General features: G+C 37.2%; 1 protein-coding gene across 5 annotated transcripts in view; it reads right to left on the reverse strand.

Moving 5' to 3' along the window:
- The window catches only part of LOC6733150, a 28,307-nt gene extending 6,120 nt beyond the window's left edge, over nt 1–22,187 (reverse strand). Inside the window, exons 1-7 of one of the 5 annotated variants that reach the window (XM_016167489.3) lie at nt 20,191–22,187; nt 18,403–18,516; nt 12,430–12,525; nt 10,974–11,150; nt 10,605–10,922; nt 10,345–10,542; nt 4,819–5,262 (exon numbers count right to left, since the gene is read on the reverse strand). In XM_016167489.3, the coding sequence (XP_016026025.2) occupies nt 4,819–5,262; nt 10,345–10,542; nt 10,605–10,922; nt 10,974–11,150; nt 12,430–12,525; nt 18,403–18,516; nt 20,191–21,903 (3,060 nt within the window). In that variant the 5' untranslated portion in view covers nt 21,904–22,187. Of the gene's footprint in view, nt 1–4,818; nt 5,263–10,344; nt 10,543–10,604; nt 11,151–12,429; nt 12,526–18,402; nt 18,517–20,190 lie in introns of those variants that run through there. The other 4 variants (XM_039292389.2, XM_039292390.2, XM_039292391.2 and 1 more) reach the window with 4 other exon arrangements.
- Between the last annotated feature and the right edge of the window lie 2,631 nt (nt 22,188–24,818).

Consider the following 24,818-nt stretch of genomic DNA (forward strand, 5'->3'; position numbering starts at 1 on the left):
AGGAGTAAAGATCGGACCAATTAAAGCCAGCAATAAAATTGTAAAGACTCCAAAAATTTATTTCCAAATTCCAAAAATTTTCTGGGAATTCAGAAGATGGCGGAATATACGAGCACGTAATATAAACTGATCTGTCGGAAAAAACAGCTTTACACATAAGAATTCTGAGTTACGGGAATCGTCCAAAAGTAACTCCTCCAACGCGAGGGTAGATCTAACCGCAATTAAGACTCCACCTCCCCGTCTGGAGGGACGGTCATACCAATATATTGTGTACATATCTGGGAAGACTTCGGAGTTGAGTATCTCCGGCTTTAACCAAGTCTCTGTGAACACTATTATATGGGATGCAAAGGAGAGGCTATAACAATGCAATTTGGTTAGTTTGCTACGCAAGCCTCTAGCATTTCGAGAGGAGGTAGTAAGATTAGATGTTAGTTTTTTTAAGAAGATGAAGAGGCGAATGATGCAGTAGTCTGGCTTATACTTCTGTTTATATATTTGTAAGTTCGTTTATTGTTATCTTGGAGAGCATCTCCTACGTGGTTTTCCTTCCCTATGAGGTATTTTACCGTAAATTCTTACTTATCCAAGTCCAACCGCATTCTTTTGAGCTATTTCTTATTGAAAATAGGTATGTAAAAGGAATGTGGTCACTTTGAACCAAGAAATACCTACAACATAAAAAGGCAGAAAATACAATTTGCAAACAATTTCTTGACAAACTGTATATGGATTGAAATGATTTATTTCCCAATGAATGGCTGCTAATTCTTGCTCTGTTGTGGACATATTACTTTGTAAAGGTTACTGAAGCGTATGCCACTGGTAGCTGTGGACCGTTATTGTCTTGAGATAGTTTCGCTCCACATGCTTGGTTTCCTAAAATCTGGATACGTAATGTGTTGGTTTCATTAATTCTTCTTTAAGCTATTCGCATGCCTCGTGACACTCAGTTGTCAAATTCAAATGGTACGTTCTTCTTGCAAAGCCACGTTAAGAGAAGTGATTTTTCTGAAAAATGTTGAATGAATCTTCTGTAAGTTGCAAAATGCGAATCATCTCGTCGCCTGCATTTGCTGGTTGGGGTAGTTTTTGATTACATCGAATCATCTGGAGGAATACCTCTATCTACCTTTCACTTGTAACCCAAATTTGTAACTTCTTTTATAAAGAAAGTACTTTTTTATGGATGTAGTTGTAAATTATGCTGTCTACATAATTTGAAGACGTCGGTCAAATTATTAAGCATATAAATGAGACCAAGTTGTATCTTAATTATAAAGTACAAAAGGAAGGCCTGTCGGCATAACGGCTGCTGTGGAAATTAATCTGATCCCCAAGAAGGGTAACTTTCAGATCTCTTTCTTATTTGCATTATAAGCATCATAATTATGAAACTTTTAGCTCTTTATTTCTTTCTTCCTGGTCATGAAGTTCTAAATTACATTTTTATTCGTATATAAAATCGAAACCATTTATATCATCGACAGTAGTCGAGATACATTAGTCACTTTCTGGGAAAATAAATTACTTAATTTATTATTTCTGCACTTTCGCAGCTAGATATCTGCACCTGTATCTATTATTATAGTTACCGTTGATTTGGTACTCATATTTTTTAATATAATACAAATGATTAAATTTATATAGCCTTCTGTTGGTTGTTTCTAAATACATACAATTTATATTTGCGTTTTATAAGTAGTAGATTTTCTCGAAGGCTATTAAAAAGCTTGGCTGCTTATGTGAAATTTGTTTGTAATTGGCGTGTTTCATGAAAGCTTTCTACCAATTTGCGGATGCTTACTTATGGTGCCTTGTTGAACTTGCCTATTTTAGCTGAGCCATTAATACGACTTGTAAAATGTCGTTTTTGATTTATGTATGTCGATGTCGATTTATGTAGAAATCAGACAAAAAAATAGCAAGAGACACGGAGTGTTTTTGTTTTTTAAAGTGCCGTACGCGAGCGTAACTCATTGAACCACACACTTTTGTAAACTAATTAAGCTAAATATTAGTAATACAATAAACAATTATATTACAACATCGTCACAGAAATCATTGCACACGTCGTGTACACTCCTGCGCAGGGTAAAGATTTGTTGGTCCAGCGAAGATAACGATAATTCTCCCGCAAGTTCGGCCCTACTGCATTGGAGAAGTTCCAGCACGCAACTGTACTCGCAGTTCTCGGATTTGCCACAACAGTAATCATGTTGTTGTCACTCGACTCCCACTCGCCAACTCTCCACTCGTATGTGACCCAAATAGATGATGCCGAGTTGACTGTCGTCACGTCGATATCGCTGTGGGATCTATAGTTGTCGAACGTGTACACCTCGCTTGCCTGGTTTAGGAGATCAGCTCCTATTGCCATTATCCATTCAGACAGCAGCTCACCTCTGGTGAAGTTTGCTAGTCTATCGACGCTGCGAGAGAGTTTGCTAAGCCACATCGGGGATGCTGTGTTCGCATCTAGGCCTAGGATCGGCAGTTCTGCTGGCCAGCAGTAAGACCGCATCCATATATCTGAGGAACAGCTCGAACTCCATTTCACGTTCATGCATACGCCACAGTCGTTATTGAGGGGCTCCACTTGCAGATGACATACTGGATGTTGACTTTGATGGCTGCCTTCCCTCGTCATCCGCGAAAATCCTTATCCCGTCAGGCAGCACATTCGTCCTCAGACTGTTAAGGAAGGGCTCCTGGACAAGTGCGAACAGGCTACCAGACTCCAGTATTCGCGCTACCAAGTCACTCGTGGTCGCTTCTCCTCGACCACTGCCGAATACAGTGAGCAGTTAGGTGACAGTATATGGTGTCCCGAGGCATACCCCTTGAAACGGCAGTCCACCGGCTTCGTTCACTACGGCCTGTCTGTCCGCACTGTCGGCCACATTTTCGGCGAACCGGCAGGACCTGGTGGTCAAATCAGACGCACCTGTGGCATCCTTGCCTCCATCCAAAACATCTAAAGCCTCGGAGTTGACATCAACCGTCACCTTGACAGTTTCCCCATCAGCATGCGACTATTTTTTTTTCCAGACGTACTGCCTTTGTGAATGCTGCCATGTCCATCCTGTGTTCAAAATTGTTCTTGAACAAGTCACTCATGAAGTCTTCCGGCGTCGTGGCTGTATCAACGTTGCTGAAGATCTTAGGCATCTGTCCAAACTTTCTGTTTGCAACCACTTTCTTAATCTCGCTCGCCGGCACCAAGTGACGAAGCGATCTCCTTGCTGACTTTACCTGTCAATTCTTTTCCAGAGACATTCGTATCCTTGCTGTGGGTCACAGCCGACCAGGTCTCCCTTGGCTTCCGCGGCGCCGGCGTAGGAGCTGCCATCATGGCTGCCTCCCCAGTAAGGGTGGTAACGGTGGCAGCTGTGGCGGTGGTAGCAGCGATAGTAGTGGCAGATAGTGGCAGCGGGAGCGGCGACTGACAGGGGTCCTTCAGCGACGTAAACGCCTATTCCAGTGTTCGAATACTCCGTTCGATGCCAGGACAGTTTCGCTTAGAAGACTGATGGCTTCTACGCCTGCCTCGACAGGACGTCTTCGAGGCACTGATGGCGCTCATGGCACTCGCGCTGCTGTCGCTTTCCATGGGACTTATCCCGATAGTGGCTCCTTCCGTCGACTCCAGCATCCGTGTGCTCACTGTCACGAGATAGTTTCTGTAGTGCTCGAACTCCACCTATTGGTAGAGAGCAACTAATACACCGGTCTGGCAACGCCGAATCGTACCGAGACACAGACCGTACGAGTGACAACCAACAATCAGCTTATTGCTGGTAGCGCAGTCACGAACCGAAGACCCAGCTGTTCAACAGCTGACCCAAGAGCTCACCTGGCAAATCGTGCTGTCCACAATGGAAAATTTTCAATAATTAATTGCAAGTAACTCACAAACCACACGCTTTTTACTCGCGAATATACGAACATTATTTCACCGGAGCACTAAACCCCCGATTAGTTTCTTAGTTCATGCGGGTCAATGAAAGAAATATCTAAACATTTTCTAAAGTATGACGTTTATTATAAAATTATAGAAGTATTCCCTCCTTAAATCATGTAGAAAATCGTGGTGACGAATGCGACGAACCTTTTTTGACCCGTGCGGGCGATATTTGCCTTAAGGGATACATCCGACTGATTCAGCTAACGTCATCTGTGAGGTCTGGACAGTATGTATGCTGAATCTCAACCTTCTAGCTTTTATAGTTCCTGAGATTTCGACGTTCATACGGACAGACGGACATGGCACGATCGACTCGGCTATTGATCCTGATCAAGAATATATATAGACTTTATATGGTCCGTAACGATTCCTTCTGCCTCTTACATACTTTTCAACGGGTATATAAAACGAAGGTGTGTGCAGTACTAAAGTTAGTGTAGATGACACCTGCGAAGTAGGTCTGTAAGCTCCAAAAGTTTAATTGATGTTGATCTCCATTTTATAAGACTGTACTAACATTTTGTTATATTTGAGATACAAAGGTGCTGTAGGTTTAAAGAAGTTTAATTAATTGGTTGCATCCAATTTGTTACCTTTTTGTGATAAGGAATAAAAGTCTTCAGAATGAGGTAACAAAGAGTATGTTTTTTGGAAAAACTGGGTAAATAGATCGGCTATTGCATTATCTAGTGTTACCGCTGCATTTTGTAAACATATTTAGAAGTAGAAAGAAGTGATTTTTACGATTTGGATCGTACAACCGATTAAACAATTACATTCCTCCTTATTAGTCTCACCATGTTAACTAAAAAGAATGTATTTGTTTGGAGTTTAATTGCATTACTTACCGGGTTACTTGTTTTATCTTCATCAATGTCGGAACAATCAGAGCTCCAACTGTTATTTTCGATTTGATCATGAACAAATGGACCATTTAGAATATTTTGATCTGATAAGCACGTTTTCACGCTTCTGATATTCGTGTTCCGGTTGGAATCATTAGGAGGCAATTCAAAGCATTTCTTGCGCCCTAATGAACAATGGGTAATGTTGGGAGCTTCGCAAGAACTTTTTTGCCATAGACTTTGATTGCGTATGTTGTACCTCGCTATTTGATCGCCTTTGAGCTTTTCGAGTTGGTTAAATAGCACCCTTTTAATCTCGGCAACCCACATCTCTTTTACACCGATTGTCGATGCTTGCAACGTATAAACTTCCTGGCGCCCTTTGAGCCATACTTCAAATCGTTTTGCATCGCCGCTCACGGACTCAGTTAAGCCAATTTGAGACATCTACAATGTAATACAATGTTTGGTAATCAACTTCATAAATATTTAACAAAAGTATTATTTAATTATTGGTCATATTAAACAAGTTGTACACTCTGCGTGTAAGCGCAGGAGAAATTTACAATTTAGAGTGCTTATTTGAAATCTTTTTACCAGTGCCAGCCAAAGTATTGTACTTGTTTGTGTACTTTCTGTCCAAACCGCTTTTTAATTTGTTTTTTAGTAACAATTTATTTAAACAAACTTAATTTATTTTATTTACCATTTCCAAAAAGGTTTATTAAATGTGGGACAACAACTACGCAACAAAAAATAGTGTAATAACGACTGCAGGAAATAATATAATACAGCTGTGTTCATAAAAATAGCAGTGCTTGGGAGGACCTGCGGGGTTAGGATAACAAATTCTTATGATTTACAGTTTTAATGGCTTAATGGTTTTTTTATAATATCATTAGGTATTTAATTTCAAACAATTCAACAAAAGTTTCACTTTTGCCTAGTCTTTGAATGACGCCACCAACCTACTCTATAGCCAGATCTCTTTCTTTGTTAGTAGTACGCATGTACCAGGGAGCGTTCCACATTCTTCTCAGTGTTTAACTCTGAGCTATACGGAATTTGTTTATGTGCGTTTTAGCAGAAATTCCATAAGCTTGAAGGCCATATCTCCAAGCCGAGCTGGGGATTGTTTTATTTATGGCAACCTTGTTCTTTAAGGAGAGCTTTAACCTAGGAGACATGAGCCACGACATTTTCGCAGCTTTTGACAACATAGTATGCTTCACCAATGTAGTATAGTTTCCTTTCCAAGATATTTATAATGACTCTGTCATTATAAATGCTACAGCACTGACCCAAGATGAGTTATATCGTCGAAAACGTGACATGCTACTGTTTATGCCTATGTTCCATTTCTGCGCCCATTTATCCAAGAAACTAACATACTCCTGAAAGTCTTCGTCGGCAATGACCAGGGAGGGGTTTCTGACTACGACTGTAGTGTATGTATCAGCGTATGTTGCAAGGGCACGTCATCAGTGTCTACAGTTTTGACTGATCCTGGAGTTGGCATATCAGCAGTGCACAAGGAATACAATATAGGCGTAAATCGGCCTTTCCTATGATTTGATACCGTTTACAGTTACACAGATCGATCTTTCCTTTAGAGAGCTGGTGACAAGATGATGTAGTTGCCGGATAAGCAAAGACTTTAGCTATGCAAAAGACATAGAGTTGGGCGAATTATAGGACTCCAGCTTTTATAGTGTAGCTATCGGATATCGTTGAATTGCACCTTACTGCGAAGATTCTGAAGTACGACTGAAGGAATTCATGAGTGGACCCAGGTAAGTGTATGAATGAGAGCTTTGAACCAGAAGCGGTCGAATGCTTGATATACATTGAGGAATGTCGTGGTGCAATATTCTCTATGTCTGAAGCCTAATTTTACTGATGTTAATCTTTTAACTTGCTCGATAGCTCCATATTTTTCTCTGAAGCCAAATTAATGGGCTTCCATAAATTGTGAGCTTCCATATATGGTTATATGCGCGAAAGAAGATAAATAAAAAAGGATAAGAAGGATAATAAACTTATTGGTCTGTAAGATGACGGTACCAGTATCATTATGATAATAGATTTGTTATATTTACTTGGGTAGTATCCGAGACCTACTATTCCATTGAAGAGTTTGCCGATGACCTCAATAGCACAGTTCGGAATTTCCTGGACCCTTTTTTGGCTTTAGCTCCCTGATGAGTTTTGGGATCAGACTGGATTTGCGGAAAATCATAGGAAGACATCCCTGAGATGTAAGGCAAATGCTTCAGCTCTGTCTTTGTAACTGCGGGCCTGGCAACCTGAAGGATTTCTTATACTGGTGACGGTTTCAATCGGAGAGCTTAGGTTTGGGTGCGCCCCCAACAAGGAATGCTTTGTACTAGTTGGCGACAGTTTTTCGATATATTTTAGTTGTGCATTTTCGGTATCTTGTTTCAGAGCCCGGTTTAGTGTGAGGGTGGCATCAGTTAGGCGTTGCTTTGGGCATAGCGATTTTCTGGCTTGCCTCCCCCGTTGCAGACGCCTTTTTTCCAGAAGTATTTGTTCAATTAATAGGTTGGTTTTAAAGTTCTTTATTTCCACATTTTGTTGTATTTATGTGACGTCAGTATGTAGGGGTGATCTGTGATTTCTTGGCTTTGAGGAAGGGTTATCAAGACCCGATCGAGCCTCGGCGCTAATTAGATCGCATGGGATATTTTTTGGCACCGCAATTAGATCTGGTATCTTTTTGGGGTCTGCTGGCCAATATGTAGGGCAGCCGGAGAAACATAGTCCAACTTATTGCTGGTGAGCTGTGCGATAGAAAGTATTACCCCTTATGTGGACGTTAAATCTGTGAGATGCGTCATCAGCATGACGTCGATGTGTTTCACATTTACGAATTGCGTTATTTCAAGTTTATGCCGTGAAATGCATTCCACATGAATATACGTAGGTTATACACTTATTTTTTGGACTGTTGTGCTAAGAGCAACTAAATCATCACATTCTGGTTCTAAACAAGGGTTTGCATAGTCGTTTTCGTAGTTTGCCGTATGGTTTCCTCCGCAATTTCCACATTTTTTCATTTGGTTATCTTTTGTTAGCGGGGCAGTTTGCGGAGTTGTGAAAGTCTCCGCAGACTACGTACACTGACCAAAGTGTGCAGTAAGTCTTGGTGTAACCATACTCCTGTCAGTTAGTGCATTGTACAGGTCCGTTGCGTTTGTGTAGTTAGAACTGAAGCTTGTAGATCGGGTGCACTTCCTTTTTCTTTATGACTTTGCTATCTGGTTCGAACTCGATCTTGAAAAGTGGTTTTGTCGTTTTGTTAATGCTTATTATTATGCTTACATTTTTGGCACATAAGCCCTTGTCTTTAAGGGCTTCTTGAATATCACAGGCGACTCGCAGTGCATTCCTGTTTTTTAGTTTATAGGAGTAGAACAAATTCTTATTTGTTTCCTCCCACCTCCAAATACCTTTGGACACATTTCGAAAATGTTCTCCGGATTTCGTTTGAACTTTGGTTTCGTGGATGATAACATTAATAAGCCGAACAACCTAGAAATTTTCGTACCCGACCAGCGCAACAATTTTGTGTCGTTTGAGCTTTTTGCCCTAATATAAATAGATGGGGGCTTTGTTTTCTTTTACGTCTATCGCCCCAGCTTTGCTTGGTTGTTCTCGGCCTCTGCTAAGATGCATAATCGGTTGCCATTGGTGCTCCTAGCATGTACGTTGCTTTTATTGATCTTTGCCTTATTACCAACCGTGTTTAGTGGACTACGCTTACGCTTAATCTGGATATAGCGATCTATTCCGGTCTGTATGGCCGGGATCGTTCGTTGCTTATCAAAGCTGGCGGTTTTTGCTGCCATTGCATTTTGCGCACTGCTAGCTGTTGGAGCGTCTCCCATCGGTCGTGGCGTTTGGTAACACCATGATGTTGGGGTTGGGGTGGGCAGAGTGGGTGAACAAAACTCGCCCTCTTGCTATCGACGGTCAGTAGAGCCGGGTCGCTCTTTTTTGATTTGTTATCGCGTGAAGAGAAGTAGAGTATCAATCGTTTTTCTAACTTACGTAGCTTCTACCCTCAGTCTTTTGATCGCTGCTCTTTTTTACGAGCTTAATATGGCACTTTTACTTTAAATTAAATATGCACTGTTCTGAGTGAAGAATATATTTTTCTTTTGTTTTAGAATGATTAGCGTCTTTTCGCAATGTTTGGAACACCCTAGCATTACATACTTGGAGTTTTCTATAGTTCATCCACTTTTTTCAATATTTTTTCCGGAGCTCAAACAAAAGCACGTCCGCTCTATATTCGTCGTTGTCATCGCAGGAGTGCCAAGGCTTAAGCTATTCGGCGAAGGATGAACACATATTTCGACCATCCTAGTTCCAACATTACTATTTGAACATCGAACCCGACGTTGATTTGACTACCGTATTCTTTTCTTAGTCGCAGTATTGTATAAAATCTTGGAAGGTAAGCTGATCCCAGGTCCGATGAGATATAAGCCGTTTTGCCAAAGACCTCATTGGATAAAACCAGCGGAATTTGGTAAAGGCTTGTGTCGTCAAATTGACCCCAGAATCAATGTGGTAAGTATGCAACATATAAAGCTAGCCTTTCAGCTTGCCAATTTTACGATTGTCTAAAATACACAATTTTTCTGGGAACTACAAGTATGTATTACTAGGCCATAAACAATTTTGACTAATATTAAAGACAAAAAGATAAAGACTAACCATAAAATAAAGACAAGGGAGAATGCTATAGTCGAGTTCGAGTTATCAGATAGCCGTTACTCAGCTAGTGGAAGTGAGAACGAGAAATTTCATAATTTTTTTTGAATCGATCGAAATTTACAGGACTAATATTATTTAAAGGGGTGGGCGTGACTCATTTAGAAACGCTGCGTCTAAGTCTCTGGAAGCGGCACGCTTATCTCAACATTCTAGCTTTTATAGTTTCTGATCAAGAGAATATATACTTAATATGTTCGGAAAAGCTTATTTCTGCCTGTTACATACTTTTCAACGAACCTAGTATACCGATTTACTCTTTGAGTAACGGGTAAAAATATCAATTGATTTTTAAACAGTGTGTAGGTGACACATTGTGGACGTTAAAGTGGGTTGGCAACATGATGAAACTGTATCAGGCCTTATAAAGAATAATATTAATATGAACCTCCCACTAGCTAATTAACGAGTATCTGGAAACTCGACTATAGCGTACCCTCTTGCAAACATTTAACTTACTAACGTATCGTAACGTAATCGTTTTATATAATAATATAATATAATATAATAATAATAATAATAATAATAATTATAACAATAATAATAATAATAATAATAATAATAATAATAATAATAATAATAATAATAATAATAATAATAATAATAATAATAATAATAATAATGATATTATACACTCTCCAATAACATGCAAATAAAACTGATATGGTGCTTTGCTTTCCATGCAAATGTATAGAAATATAACATATTTACTTGCATGATATGACTCACCTTAACATCGCTTTTAAATTGATAGCTGCTTTTGTTATATCCCGATTTTGATGTTTGCTTACAAAGCAGCAAGGACTTTTGATATAAAAAGATATGCCGCCGTTTTGGCTTCATTCGAAGACGAATGTCCTTTTTAGACTCTATCCATACCTGGAATGAGTCTTGCATCAAAAGTTCACCCTGTTGCGCTAAATCACCCTTAAAAACGCAATTAATATCTTATTTATGATATATTATTTATTTGAATAATAAATACCTACCGAAAACCCAGTTATTGAAATCTGGTGCATCGAATCGTTTACGCACTTCAAAACGACTAACATACAGTCCAGTGCCTTTTTGAGTTCACTTATGCAGCTATCGTTGTCAGTGAAGAGCAGCAAGTCCTTTAAAAGAAGTTGGTATTTTGTAATTCTCTGAACTGGCTTAAGCAAATATGCAGCCAGGGGAAGTTTATGACCAAGACCTATTTGACATTCTTTGAAAAACATATGAGTATCCACTAAGGTTTCACGTAATTTCTCTGAGCGTTGTATATTTTGACAATAAAATGAGTATAATTGGTAAAATGTGTCACGCTGTAAAGTAAATGGTTTTAAAATGTATTTGCATAATTTGATTATTCGTACCCTTTTAACAAAGCATAATGCAACGCGTTCAGTGACTGATATACAGCTTTCAAGGTCCTTAAGAAAAACATCATTATGAAATGAGTAGATCTCATCAAGGTTTCCGAACAGCACATTTGCTTTACCTTGCAGACTGGCAGGAGCACTTTCATCCGATTTCAAGCGATCATAGTAGCCCTAAAAATAATTAGTAATTTTAACATATTTATGTATATAATGATGATATTTATATATATGAACTGTGAACTATATTAGTTAAAAATCCTGCTTCCAAATATTTTAATTATTGTATTCCATTTTCGTTTTCCAGTTTCCGAGCATATAAAGTATATATATTCTTCATCAAAATCAATAGTCGATCAAACTAGGAAGTTGAGGTTAGACATGCCAATAATTTATTTCTCACGCCCAAAAACCGTCTAAACTACGCCTACACTTTTGATAAGTGGTCTGGAATTTTACATTTTATTATTTGTCTTGCCAATTTCTGTCGATATGCCAAATTATTTTTGGCCACGCCTAGACGCTCTTTTGAAAATTTGTTTTATTTTTTTATTTAATTATTTATTTTACAAGTTTCTATTGATATGCCAAAAAGAATGTTAAAATTTCTACTTCGCACTCTCACTAGCTGACTAACTGGTATCTACAAGCTGGTAGATAAAAAACCGTTTCACTATAATGCATGTCTACCGCAGCCAAGGAAGCGATATTTTTAAGCCCACTCATCAACAGAATAGGCTGGACTTGAGGCGTTTTTATAATTTTAAATCACAATCAGAACACTCAGAGACTGGTCAATAGTGGTTATAGACAAATCGAAGTAATCCCAGAAAAGCATTTAAATTGTATTTATTGGCTATGCATCATATGAATCAAATTATTAAATTAAAATATTGTTACTTTGCGGGCACGCGTTGAAACTTTTGGTTTTATTTGTAAAGTAACATACATTCAATTATAGCAACCGTGCAAGAACCAGAAGACAGAAAGTATTCTTTATAATTTCATAGGACCTTAACCTTCGTTGCGAAGGGATTTACCAGAGCAAAATTCACTCAAGGAATTTCAGAATTCCGTCATGTCCAGTTGTTTGCCCACAAACCGCAAAACGTTTACACCCCCTCTTCGAATAGATTTATCTTCTTATATCTTCAATAATTTCGTTATAATGCGATATAAAACTACCACGCCCACACTTTTATAAACTTTTTTTTTATTTTTTCATATTTTTATTAGTTTCAATAAACGTCTTAATGAAAAATGTTTTTATATTTTTTCATATTTTTATTATAAAGCTTTATCGATTTGACTAAAAACTATATATAAAAATATTATGAAATTTTGAGTTCGCATTTCCACTAGCTGAATAACGGGTATCTGATAGTCGGGAAGTGGACTATAGCATTCTTTCTTGTTTTACATGTAATGCGTTTTTAACAAATATATTTCTTACCTTTAAGATTGACGCTATTTCATTAACGTAGATTTTCTCCGTTTCAAAAAGTTCCTTTAAAACATGACCACGTCTGTGTCGTTGCATTTCTGGGTCCTAAAAAGTATAATTTTATATTAATTAAAGATAAGTAATGAATAAAATTTAATTTACAGTTGCTAATATTTTTGCATTAAATTAAAAAGAAAGAGTTTAATCCAAGGTACAGAATCCACAACAAGAATCATAAGAATATATGGTAGTTCTTTTTTATATTTATTAAGTTATAATGCTAATAAAGCAAAGATTTATGAAGTTTAAACACTTTGTTGTAATGGGCATATAAACGGACACAGCAATAATATAACACTGATGTCTCCCTAAGACATCTACAACCATTATAACTGCCATAGAGAACTCTAGAATTGCATAAAACTTCTAATCATCTTAGAGTGGACGTTTGTATACTTTTCTAGCTTTTTGATTTTCTGGATTTTTTTAAAAGTGACATAAAATTGTTAAAACTGTAAGACGTGGCCTTATAGGTTTGCTGTTGATATGCGTTGATACATTCACTTGCCCTACTACACCCAGAAAAATTGAGAACAAAAAAACACAAGTCGTTTGAGCTCAACTTGCTCAGTGGCAGTTCGTTTCGAGACGAAAAATATCTTAAAAATCTTGCAGTTTTGACGATTCAAAATAAAAAAAAAGGCACCTGAACAAAAACGCAATCAAGAAAAAATATGTGAAGAATTACTAATAAAGAATGATGACTTCATCATTAAAGAAATTTAAATTTAAGTATTTGAGGGCGAGGGTCACACTGGACCGAGCAGATTGGCCACAGTTATCCAGGGAAATGCCACGCAGGCGACGGGCACACTCAGCATCGGACGCATCGGACTCGTGAGTCATCTCTCGCTTGTGGCGGACATTAAACGGGTTTCCAAGTGATCTCTCTCGCTTGTGGCGCATCTTAAACGGTTTCCTAAGGGATCTCTCTCGTGCTTGGGGCTGACCTTCAACGGTTTCTCAAGTAATCTCTCTCTCCCGTGTGGCCGACCTTAAGACGGTTTCCCAAGTAATGTCTAATTCTCTTGTGGTTGACCCTAATGGGTTACCGATTAGGCAGGAATTAGACGCTTGCGGCGGACCTTAACAATTCCCCTTCTCTGGCCTGCTCTGCTCTTCCTTTCCAGCCCCATTACGACTCGGGACCCGTGACGCGTGTTCTCGAACTTCCGACTGAGAATTCTTTATTTTCAGAGTATTTAGTATTTAGATTAATTTTCTTATTATACCCGTTACTCGAAGAGTAAAAGGTATACTAAATTTGTTTAAAAGTATGTCACAGGTAGAAGAAAGCGTTTCCAGCCATATAAAGTAATCCAAGAACTCAATAACTATAAAAGCTAGACGGCTGAGATTGATAAAGCCCACAAACTGCCCAAAACTGCCTTGTGGAGCATATTTTTAAGACTTCGAGAATTTTACAAAATCGAGTAGTTTAAGGCACTTTGTTACGAACTGCTTTCCATTTCTTATGGCAGTGCCGCTAGCTAAGACTTTCACAAGGGCGGAGTTTTGATACGAACACTAAATAACACTAATACTAATAATCAAACGAACAAAAAAAACATAAATTTAAATAAATGATGAAACCTTAAAGTTCCGGTGGCCGCAGATGTTGTGACCACGCGCCCCCGCCCAATCTAGGATGCCCGGAGACATCCGGACATCATGGGACATCACCCATTATAAATACGTCGGTGTCGTTCCAGGCGAATATGATGGCTCCCAATTTCCTTCACTGAACACTCACTCAAACGTTCTGGAACGTTCTCTCGTTCTCGTTAATTATGAATTAATTTTAACATTTATTTACATTTTCCTCAATACCTTCATCAGACTGCGATCAGCCTTGATCGTCGACTCCTTCTGGGAACGGTTAAAGCGACAAGTTTAGGAAGCTTGGCGGTGCTTCCACTGGACTACAGGAGACGTACTTACATACGTATGGCGTCACCTAATCCTGAGGAGCTTCAAGGGATAAGACGGGAAGTGCGAACCAACGTGAGTATGTGCTGTATTTCCCCCCTCAGACTAACTAAGTTTTCGCGATTTAGCGGTAGTTGAGCGGCATGCCGAAGACACTTCGGACTCGCGATTGAATCCGGATGGATTAACAATGATCGAGGTAAGTTTAACACAGTTTATTTATAGGAAAAGCGTAATCCAGGCAGCTTAATCTAATGAGAAATTGTTTTTACACAATTATTTACTGCTATTTAAATATTTATATAGATTTATGTTCTGTTGGGGCTATAGATAGCATGAATACAATGGGAACTTTGTTCATACATTTTAAGTTAAAATCCGGTCTGACAGAGTTTGATAGTGGTGTCTTCTTCGGGTTCTTGTCGGGGATCTGCATTTCGCGGTGCCGTGTTGCCCAGTTACCTTGCTAGGTTGTTGGGGTGTTAATACAGTCTCTATTTTGGTCACCTCCTGGATTTTGTCTCCTATTTTTGTGACCTTATGATCACGTTCTATATCAGAGTTCGTTATATACCACGGAGCACCGGTGATTTTACGCTGGGGTTTCGTACAGCGTAACTAATTCGAGCGTAACGTAATTCGTAATTCGTAATTTTTTAGCTGGGCTTTGGCAGCTTGGATAGCATAAAATAGGACAGGACTATCCTAACATTATTTTCCAAGGACAGTTATTTTCAAAAAATTTAATTTCAAATTTTTTTCATACACTTATTAGTGTTGTAAATTTATATCGATTTACAAAAAAAAAAACTTGTTTCCTCGCCCTAAAGCCGGTCACTCCAACACCTTGTAAAGATTTTTATGTTTTTTCTCATTTTATTTCCCAATATCTATCGATATCCCAGAAAAATTATGAAATTCGCAATCACACTAGCTGAGTAACGGGTTTCATTTTCGCATTGATCTATGAAAATATTAAACCACTTTTCGCCGTACAAGATTTTTTGGATGTCAAAATTTTTTACACTCGACGAAGTGTTAGGTCAGGGCAAACTCGGAACAGTTTGTTTTAGCTCTACACTTGGAAAGAAATTTGGAGTAGTCTTTAAAATTTTATGATACGCCGGATATATTGACCTACATAAGAAAAGTAATGGTCTTAAGACAATGATGGAATAATAGATGTATTTTTACAACACTAAGTTAAGTCGATCTATATGCCCCATCCATAAGGAATCTCGAGATCTATTACAGCTACAAAAATTGAGGTTTGAAGGTAAATCTAATTGATGTCGATGTTACTTCACCACGCACAAGCATTGAAATCTTCCAAGCCCACGGTTCAAAATTCCGCTCTTACAATTGACAAATAAAAAAAGAATAAAATAAAATAATCAAAATAGAAAATTTGTTCCAAATAACTTTTCTGAGATCGCGACGTAAATACGGACGGACAAACGGAAATGGCCAGATCGAACCGGCTGGTGATCCTTATGCAGAATAAATATACTTTAACAACAAAATAAACAAAACAAAATGGATTTGGCACTATCGTGCTTTATCGTTAGTATCGAAGAAAAGCGAAAATAAACGTCAATTGGAATTACTCTAGATGGAGATTTCTCTGGTGTAACCCATAAACAGTGATACGTTTTATAAATTTATTAATTAATATAAAATAAAGCAGATAAACTACTCTTGCTTAACAAATGTATTAGTTTTTGTTCATTAAGAATAAAAGAAAAAGGTAATTTTGAATTAATCATTGTGCCTAACGAATCTGTGGCATACTATTATAGTTCAAATGATTGAATTTAGAACAGGCGATTAATAATTTAAGCTGTCTAAATTATAAACAGTTCAAATCACAAATATTATCAATTGAATATCCTAACCCAATCGTATGCAGCCATTTAAATACAAGTAAAATGTGATTATTTTTGTTTACGGGAAATTCTGGAACGCATTTTTGGTTAATTTTAAAAAACCTGATTAAAAAGTAGGCAAGCGTTAAGCGATTTATTTGCAAAGACAAATGAATTCGAGAGCTTTCTAAAACTGCGATCGTATTTAAGAGGCCTAGGAACTATAAAAGCTAGAAGGTTGAGATTCAGCATACAGACTAAGCGTAATTTGGTTGACCCATGTTGTCACGCCCAAAAACCGCCTAAAACTGCCACGCCAACACATTTCAAAAATGTTTTGATTTTTCGCGTTTTGTTGTTTGTCTTTACAATTTCTATCGGTATACCTAATCTTTTTGGCCACTTTCAAACAGTTTTTAAATTTTTTTTCAATTTATCCACTAGCAGATCTGATAGTCGGTGTAAAATATAACAAGTGTTGTGGCAAAAAGTTTTTGGACAAATCAAGGGACAAACAATAAAGTGCACAAATATCAAAACCTTTTCTAATAATGTTAGTGTTGTAGTTTTGGGCACTTTGGGGGCGTAGCAACATTTGGATAAAAACTTGCGCTGCGTCTACGTCTCTGGAATCTACATGCTTAATCCTAAATAGCTTTTGTAGTTCCTGAGATCTCGACGTTCATACGGACGGACAGACGGACATGTCCTGAACGATTCGGCTATCATTCTGATTACGACATACTTTATTCAGTCGGAATCCCGTTCTTCTACCTGTTACATAGTTTTCAACGAATCTAGTATAACCTTATACTGTACGAGTCGCAGGTGTACTTGTGTAATATTAAATACATTTTTAATTAAATAATTTGTATTGTGGATTGGTAATTGGGATCGAAATCATCCTTCTCAAAGGGCCCTTCTTGATAATGATATCGGCTCGTCTCGATAGGGAGAAGGCATTTTCTCAATTATCGAAAGTCAACCTGAGAATGTTTTCATATCGATCTAAGATGCTGAGCATGAGTCGATCTTGACTAGATATTAAAATGGAAAATACTCAGTATGTGTACGCATCTTTAGTCGATTCCGGAAATTATGGATGCCGTGCACTGCTATTAATTTATTTTTCACTTGTGGTACCGCCAGTTCGTGTTCATTGTGTTCCTGACAAAGATCCCTTTCAACGCAATGAGAAGATTCAGAAAGTTTTTTAGTCCCCTCGCCTCCGACGTCACGGATATCGTTTTCATTTCTGCCAGAATTCCTATTTCATTACCCTTAAAGTTTTTTGCCCCGTAGCTTCTTTATCTACACTACTCTCTGCTAGATTCGTGTTCTTTATGGAGACATTCTTTCAGGCCTTGCCGCAATGCACTACTCAGCTCTACGTATATTTTAATAGCTTTGGTTTGCAACCGTTAGTTTGTTTTGTTAATTAGCGATATTTCAGGACCCCGATCGCTTCTTTTACATTTTTCTTACTGCAACAAGCCAGGTCCGGATTGCCAGCACAAGTTGGCCCTTCAGAAACACAATTTGCCCCGCAGCCTCCGGCAAATGATCGCCAGGAGTCTTCAGCTGATCAAAAGCAGAGAAAAAATGAAAAAATATCAAAGGATTTCAAAAGTTTAGGGCGTTAGAGTGGGCGTGGCAAAAAGTTTTTGGCAAATCGATAAAAATCTACAAGACTAATAAAAATACAAGCAAATATCAAAACATTTTTCAATAACTTGCTCTGTGTCTATGTTTTTGGAAAAGCTGCACGCCTAATCTTTCCATTCTAGCTTATAAAGTTCCTGAGATCTTTTAACTTTTTAACGAAACTAGTACAGTCTTCTACTTTAAATGTTTGGTTAAATTTTACCGTGCTTACTTGACATAGACGCAGCCCAAGTTTCCTTACTTATGTTGCCCCGCCCACTCTGGCGCCTTCAAAATAATTTTTTTTGCTACGCCCAGTCTAACACCCGAATCTTTAAAAAAAAAGGTTTTGCTATACCTAAAACACTTTGCCCTTCCGACGCCTACAAAACGATCCAAAACATTAACTCCCTCAATTTGAATTTTTTCGCCACTAATGACCCTATTTCCATTTAAAATTGTATCCGACTTAAAAGTGAATTACCTGCGGACTCTTAAATATTTCACTGGATTTTGGAAGATGCGTTATATTTAAAGAGCCAGTGAAATAAGTGGTGCCATCGCTGATTCCTTGTGTTACATCATTTATATCCTCAGTCTGCAAGATAAATTGAAAATTAAACTTAAAACTAAAAAAAAAAAAAAAAAACTCAAAAAGAGAAAACAAAAGAAAGAGAGTTTCCCGACTATAAGATACCCGTTACTAGTGTGCATGCAAAAGCTAAATATCATACTTTTTCTGGGATATCCATAGATATAAAAAATGTTTGTCGGTTTGGCGGCTTTAGGGCGTTAGAGTAGGCGTGGCAAATTGTTTTTTGGCAAATCGCTAGAAATTTACACGACTAACAAAATTATGAAAATATATTCAAAAATGTGTTTTGGGCGGTTTTAGGGCGTTAGAGCGGGCGTGGCAAACAATTTTTTTTGCAAGTCAATAGAAATTTACAAGTCTAATAGAATCTGTATGCTGAATCTAGTTTTCATACGTGCTGACGAACAGACGGACATGGCCAGATCGACTCGGCTATTGATCCTGATAAAGAATATATATGTATACTTTATATGACCAGAAACGCTTCCTTCTGCCTTTTTTCATACTTTTCAACAAATATAGTATACCCTTTTATCTTACGAGTACCGGGTATAAAAAGAAAAAAAGATCCTCGACTAAGAGATACTCCGTTACTCAGATACTGGGAGTGCGTGGGATAAATTTTTAGAATTATTTATGCCTTACTATTAAACGTGACAAGTAGAACAGGAAAAATTATCGATAGAAATTGTGAAAAACAATTTGGGCATTAGAGTTTTGGGCGGTTTGTGGGCGTTAAAAGGGACGTGGCAAAAATGTTTTTCGCAAATCAATAAAAATTTACAATACTAAAGTTTTTTGGCAATTCGATAGAAATTTACAAGACTAATAAATTTATGAATATATAAATATCTCTGGAATCTGTATTCTTAATCTTAACCTTCTTAACATTTATAGTTCCTGAGATCGAGACATTCATATGGACAGACGGAGAGACGGATATAGCCAGATCGACTCGGCTATTGATCCTGATATATCTACCTTATATAGTCGGAAACGCTTCCTAATGACTGTTATATTTATTTAAACGAATCTGGTATACCAATTTACTCTACGAGTAACGGGTATAAATATTGAAACAATAATCATTATATTTTATTTTGGTTTTAATTTGATAAGCATCGGAAGACAATAAGACAATATCTGCCATAGAAATAATTGAAAAATTACTAGATTATAATGGAAAAGAAATCTTAGAGCTTCGTTGTTTGCGGTCATAGATTGTGTATATTATATATGTACATATATAAATATATATATATAAGTATATAAGGCTTGCCAGAGCTCACTTTCTTCCATTTTTTAATTTCACTGATACTTAATGACTACTAACACATGCCTTAGCGAACTCCTCTCTCAATTGCATCGCTGACAAAAATTTTATTACACACGATATATACATATGTATATACATCACAATTGTTGTTGTATATTCAGAGACTGCACTTAAAACGCAAACGAACAGCAACAGAAAGCGTAATCAAAGTTTTTCCTTTTATGACACAAATTTCTTTTTTTTTTTAAGTAATGTATACCATCAAATTTTTAAACAGAAACTTGTGTGAAACAATTGCAAATTTTATCAAAGCAGACTTTTCGATTTGGTTCGTTGTTACAGAATTTCTCACTTTATTTTACAAAAGTGCACCATCATCTCTTCAGTTCTATAATACTAACCTTTACCAGAAGAATTGTTTTCCGTGTAAGTTTTTCATCTGCGCCGCTCTCATGTAGGCTTTGTACGTTTTTGGATTTTATGTCAACGCTTAAACCTTCATCAAAGTATGAACCACCATCATCATCATTACACAAAGACCCGCTGCAGCAACAGCTAGATGTTATGTTTTCAGGAAAGTCATCATACTCCGTGTTACAAAAAACACCTTCAACTGCATTTAGGCAATCCTTGGAAAGGTCGTTTGGCGGACTTGCGATACATTGGTATTCATTACATTCGCAGCAATCTTCTTCTGAACCGCACATAGAATCGTTGTTTAGGCAAGACCCATCGCAACTAGACAACGAAACAGAAGCGCTTGATGATAAGTCAACGGATTGTGGCCTAAAAGACTTTCTAAATTCATTTAGGTCACTGTGGTCATCAGTGGGAAAAATAGTTTCACAATCTCTATTATATGATCTCATAAATTTACAAGAGTTCATTTTGCTCATAGATACTAGATAGGGATCGTTCTTGTAGGAGTTTCCGCTGTCATTGAAATTGTGATCCTCTTCTCTTATATTCAGATCATTTAATTTGCGCTCTAAGTCAATGTTACACTTTTTTGTGCTTTGCGCGGCAGCTTTAAGCAATTCATTGGTTGTAGCCTTAATTAAATTCTTTTTCAAAAAGTTCTGCAAATCGTTTGGGTCCCCATTGTCCCTTATTTGTCGTTCAGATTCCTTGCTCAGATGCAGTTTTTGAATATTTTCGTAATAATCATAATCTACGCTGTGGAAAGGTTTGCACTGCTTGCTAGGAGGAACTTTATTAAGAACTGCTTTGTTCTGATGTAAGCCTTGGGAAATTGAGCAAGTTTTGTAGTCGCACTTTATATCGGTATAATTGGTCTGGGGACGTTCTGCTTCTGCAATGGACATCTTGCGCTCAGTGGTTATCAGCGGCCGACGATTTTTTTTATACGCACATTCTAACTTTGTTGCCTGGTATAGAGTTCTCCCCTTATATTCTTCGGGAGGTGACTCGGAGTTATAGGCGATTACTTTACTGCTGTTACTGACGTCTCCAATTCTTGAGTTTTTAAATACCCAGTCTGGCGAATGTTGATCGAAGCGAGTTTCGTTAAGTTCCGTTACCGGCTTAAGAATCTGGGCCTCTGGTTGTAGATGAGTTCTTATCCCGCAGGTCTCAATGCGTGCGATGCGATCTGCTCGCGATTGAATTCCGCCAGCCGTGGTCAGAAAATCCGAATAGTCACACTGCCCTTTTAAGCTACCATCATTTTGATAACCAGCCTCTGTGTTGGCATTGCTTAGATTGTGGCAAAGGCAAGAGGATTGTGAGAAATCGTCCGGCGCCTTGAGCATTGACCTATACTCCTTGTCTTCACTTTTGTTCAAAACAAATCGCAAAGAATAAACTTTTGGTTCACTCTTAGCGGTATCAGGGCAGAGACTTCGACTGGTTTTATGGCTATTCTCGGGTTGAGAAAGATTTCTTAGTTGCCGGCGGTTTCCTACAAAACGAGTCTTTTTATTACGACGCGCAGCGAACTGTGGCTCGCTCGACCTGTACATAATAGCGTTCTTGCCTTCGTGTATATAATGGGTCATAAGCAGTTCCATTTTGGGTACATAGGCACCGTTACGGGAATCTGAATCTTCTTCCACCTTAGTCGGGGGGTGCATTTGCATTTTGGGAGCAGACATATTTTGGTTAAATGGTTTGTGATACAATAAAAAGTGTTTCGCGCCTGGCTTGTTACTAATTATTTTCTTGTAACATTTTTAAAAAGCTGGTGCTTTTGTTCTTTTCACATAGAGAAGCTGGGTTTTTTTGCACATTTATTTAAACAAAATCGAATAGGGTTTATTTTGTTGAAGCCAGGCACTCGCCTTTGCGTCCAAAAACATTCCGACGCGACGCAATGTAGTTGCTACATCAAAAGATCAAATCACACTGTTACTGCGAAAGCAAGTAACAGAGGTTGCGCTCTCAGTGATTTTACATCCGCTGTTAGAAACTACTGTTAAGGTCTGGTATGTTCCCCAAACTGATGATTGGGATAGATTGTTTGAAAAGAGAGAGTTCGTTTTAAAGACCAAATTGGATGTTAATACGGTGGGGTATACATTTTCAGAAAAGCTTTTTAAAAAAGTGTCTTTTTAATTTCCAATCTAAAATTTACAAATTTATTTTTAATTTCGACACGTACGAAAAAAAAATTAATAGAGAAAAAAATGTATTTAACTGATGATTTCTAAACATTAGGGATACATTTGCTTTTAGTTTTGTTGTTTCTGTCCGTAAATTTAAGCAATATTCGAAAACTTTGTTTACGATATGCTTAAAAGTTAATTGGATTTACTTTCGTTCAAAGCCTAAGCTTGAAGCATAAGTTTTTCCCTGCATTTCCACAATTCAGCATTTCCCGAAACCTTCACGAAGCCGGTTGCTTATGCCGCTCTCACCGAAACTCTCTCTGTCCGTTACTCTATATTTAAATCAATTTATGATATATTTTGTGATAATATTACGATTTTTGGCGCTGTTTTATTGGCAAGATAAGCTTCGGTAAAAATGGCATCTTATTATGCACAAATGATTGTTTTGGAGATAACCATTTAGTTGGGATATATATTTAAGGTTTTTGGTTTGAGTATGTTGTTTTGTGTACCATCATGGTGTTAGGGTCGGGTATGTGCGTTTATCGCAACCAGTTTGGCGCTACAGCTCTGTTAAGAGCAGCAACCTGTGGAGAGTTTTCTGTTACTGCAAGTTTGATAAAACTTGTTTAGAGTTCACTTACTCCAGGCTTTCTTAGCAAGTTTTTGTTTGAGGCCAAGATTAAACTGTAAATTGGCCGTAATATCTGTCCCATGCTATACATATATGTATATGAATTTGGATCGAGTAAGCTTTAAGCTGCCGGTTTTTGAGATGTTCAAATGCCTTTATGTGTTTAATGACAGAAGCAACTTTAAATTACATATGTCTTCGGAATAAAAGTTTTGTACATTGAAATACTACAGTTTGGCTGCGTTACATTGCAACTGAACATCAATAAAAAGTAACTATATGTTGTAAGACGTACAGCTGCGGTTAAAATAATAGCACCACTGCATGTGAAAAGTTGATTTCCTAAACAAATTATTGAATGTTTATTTTTTTAAAGTCCGATTACATCAATAATAAGTACCATATGTATACCATCGTGGCGAATCGTGGTCAATAAGACGTCAGTTAAAAGTCGGTTTCCCGATTAATTTGTAGTTTTAAATAAAACAGGGTGTTGCATTTTGACTTATTACAAAGTTTTCTGACCCGACACGATACGAATGCGGACTACATTTCCTGTGAGAAACAATTAGTTTTAAGAAATGTAAACAATATAACTATTTCTCTTAATTTTCACATTTTTGCAGAGGGTACATTAATTTCACGTAATAGTTTGCAACGTAATAAAGTCCCCTTTGCGAAGGGGCATTATATATTCTAAATCATTAACAACAGCTGCCCGTCTCAATTGAACCTATCAGTAATAAATCTTATAATTATAATAAGACCACATAATGATCAAAAAGAACTATTCTGTGATATCCTTTCTATTATTCTCAATTCATATCCCGACTGCCTTAATTACACCCATTTTATGTTGTTATTTTAATCAAAATATAACAGAAATTATATCTATATTTCTTAATGTGGTGCCTACCGAATAGTAACCATTTATGATCAAAATACGTGACAAATAAGTAAACTGACTTGCATATTTTATTTTATTTAAAAGAGCTTTCACCAATTCTTTAATTCGACCAACACTGCCACTGTTTTTGAAACTTTGCACAGTAGTTCCCCCCGTAGGCCAAAAATAAAAAAATCAAAGTCCAAGTTTTGACTTTAAATGTATTATTACTTTCTCATAATTGGTCTAGCTATTCAAATTTATTCATGTTTTTGTTATGATCAAGAATAGCATTAAAAGAGACAGCTTGTTATTAATCGGGAGCAACTTGCAAGTGAAGCTGTTCGTAAAGTCGATAAAAAACCTTATAAATATATATAAATAAATAATTTAATTTAGTATATTTTTAAAACAAAAATTATTTGTACGACGTTCTGTGTTTTGCGTAAATTAGTGTTGTTTACTATATAGTTGCAGATGTTCTTTGTTTATGTTTGTTATCTTTCGTTGGAGTAACTTAATAATTTTGTTTGTGTATTGTTTATTAATATTTTTAAATTAAAAAAACGTTTAAATTAAGTTCCGACAGGTGCCTAGCTTAAACCCACAATATTTCTCAAGGAGATCAAAAAATTTAAATTCAACTTCAACAATTCATTACAACTCAATATGGTTGACCGCAAAATATGTATTGCTTTAAGCGATACATCATCAGCGAAATTTTATACATGCGAAGCAACTCCAACGCAAATGAATAACGGTATGAATTTGGACTGTCGCCATTGCATTCGTACATAGGATGTTTTGAGTACTTTCTACACGTATAATATAGACTGGAAGAAAAAGTTTGGCAAATACTGTCTCTAAAAGCTAAGGAAAACCTATTAATCCGGAAAAAAATATTCAAAATAAAAATGGACTTAATCGTACAGAAGGCAG

The sequence above is a fragment of the Drosophila simulans genome, chromosome 2R (genome assembly GCF_016746395.2).
Source record: "Drosophila simulans strain w501 chromosome 2R, Prin_Dsim_3.1, whole genome shotgun sequence".
NCBI lineage: Eukaryota > Metazoa > Arthropoda > Insecta > Diptera > Drosophilidae > Drosophila > Drosophila simulans.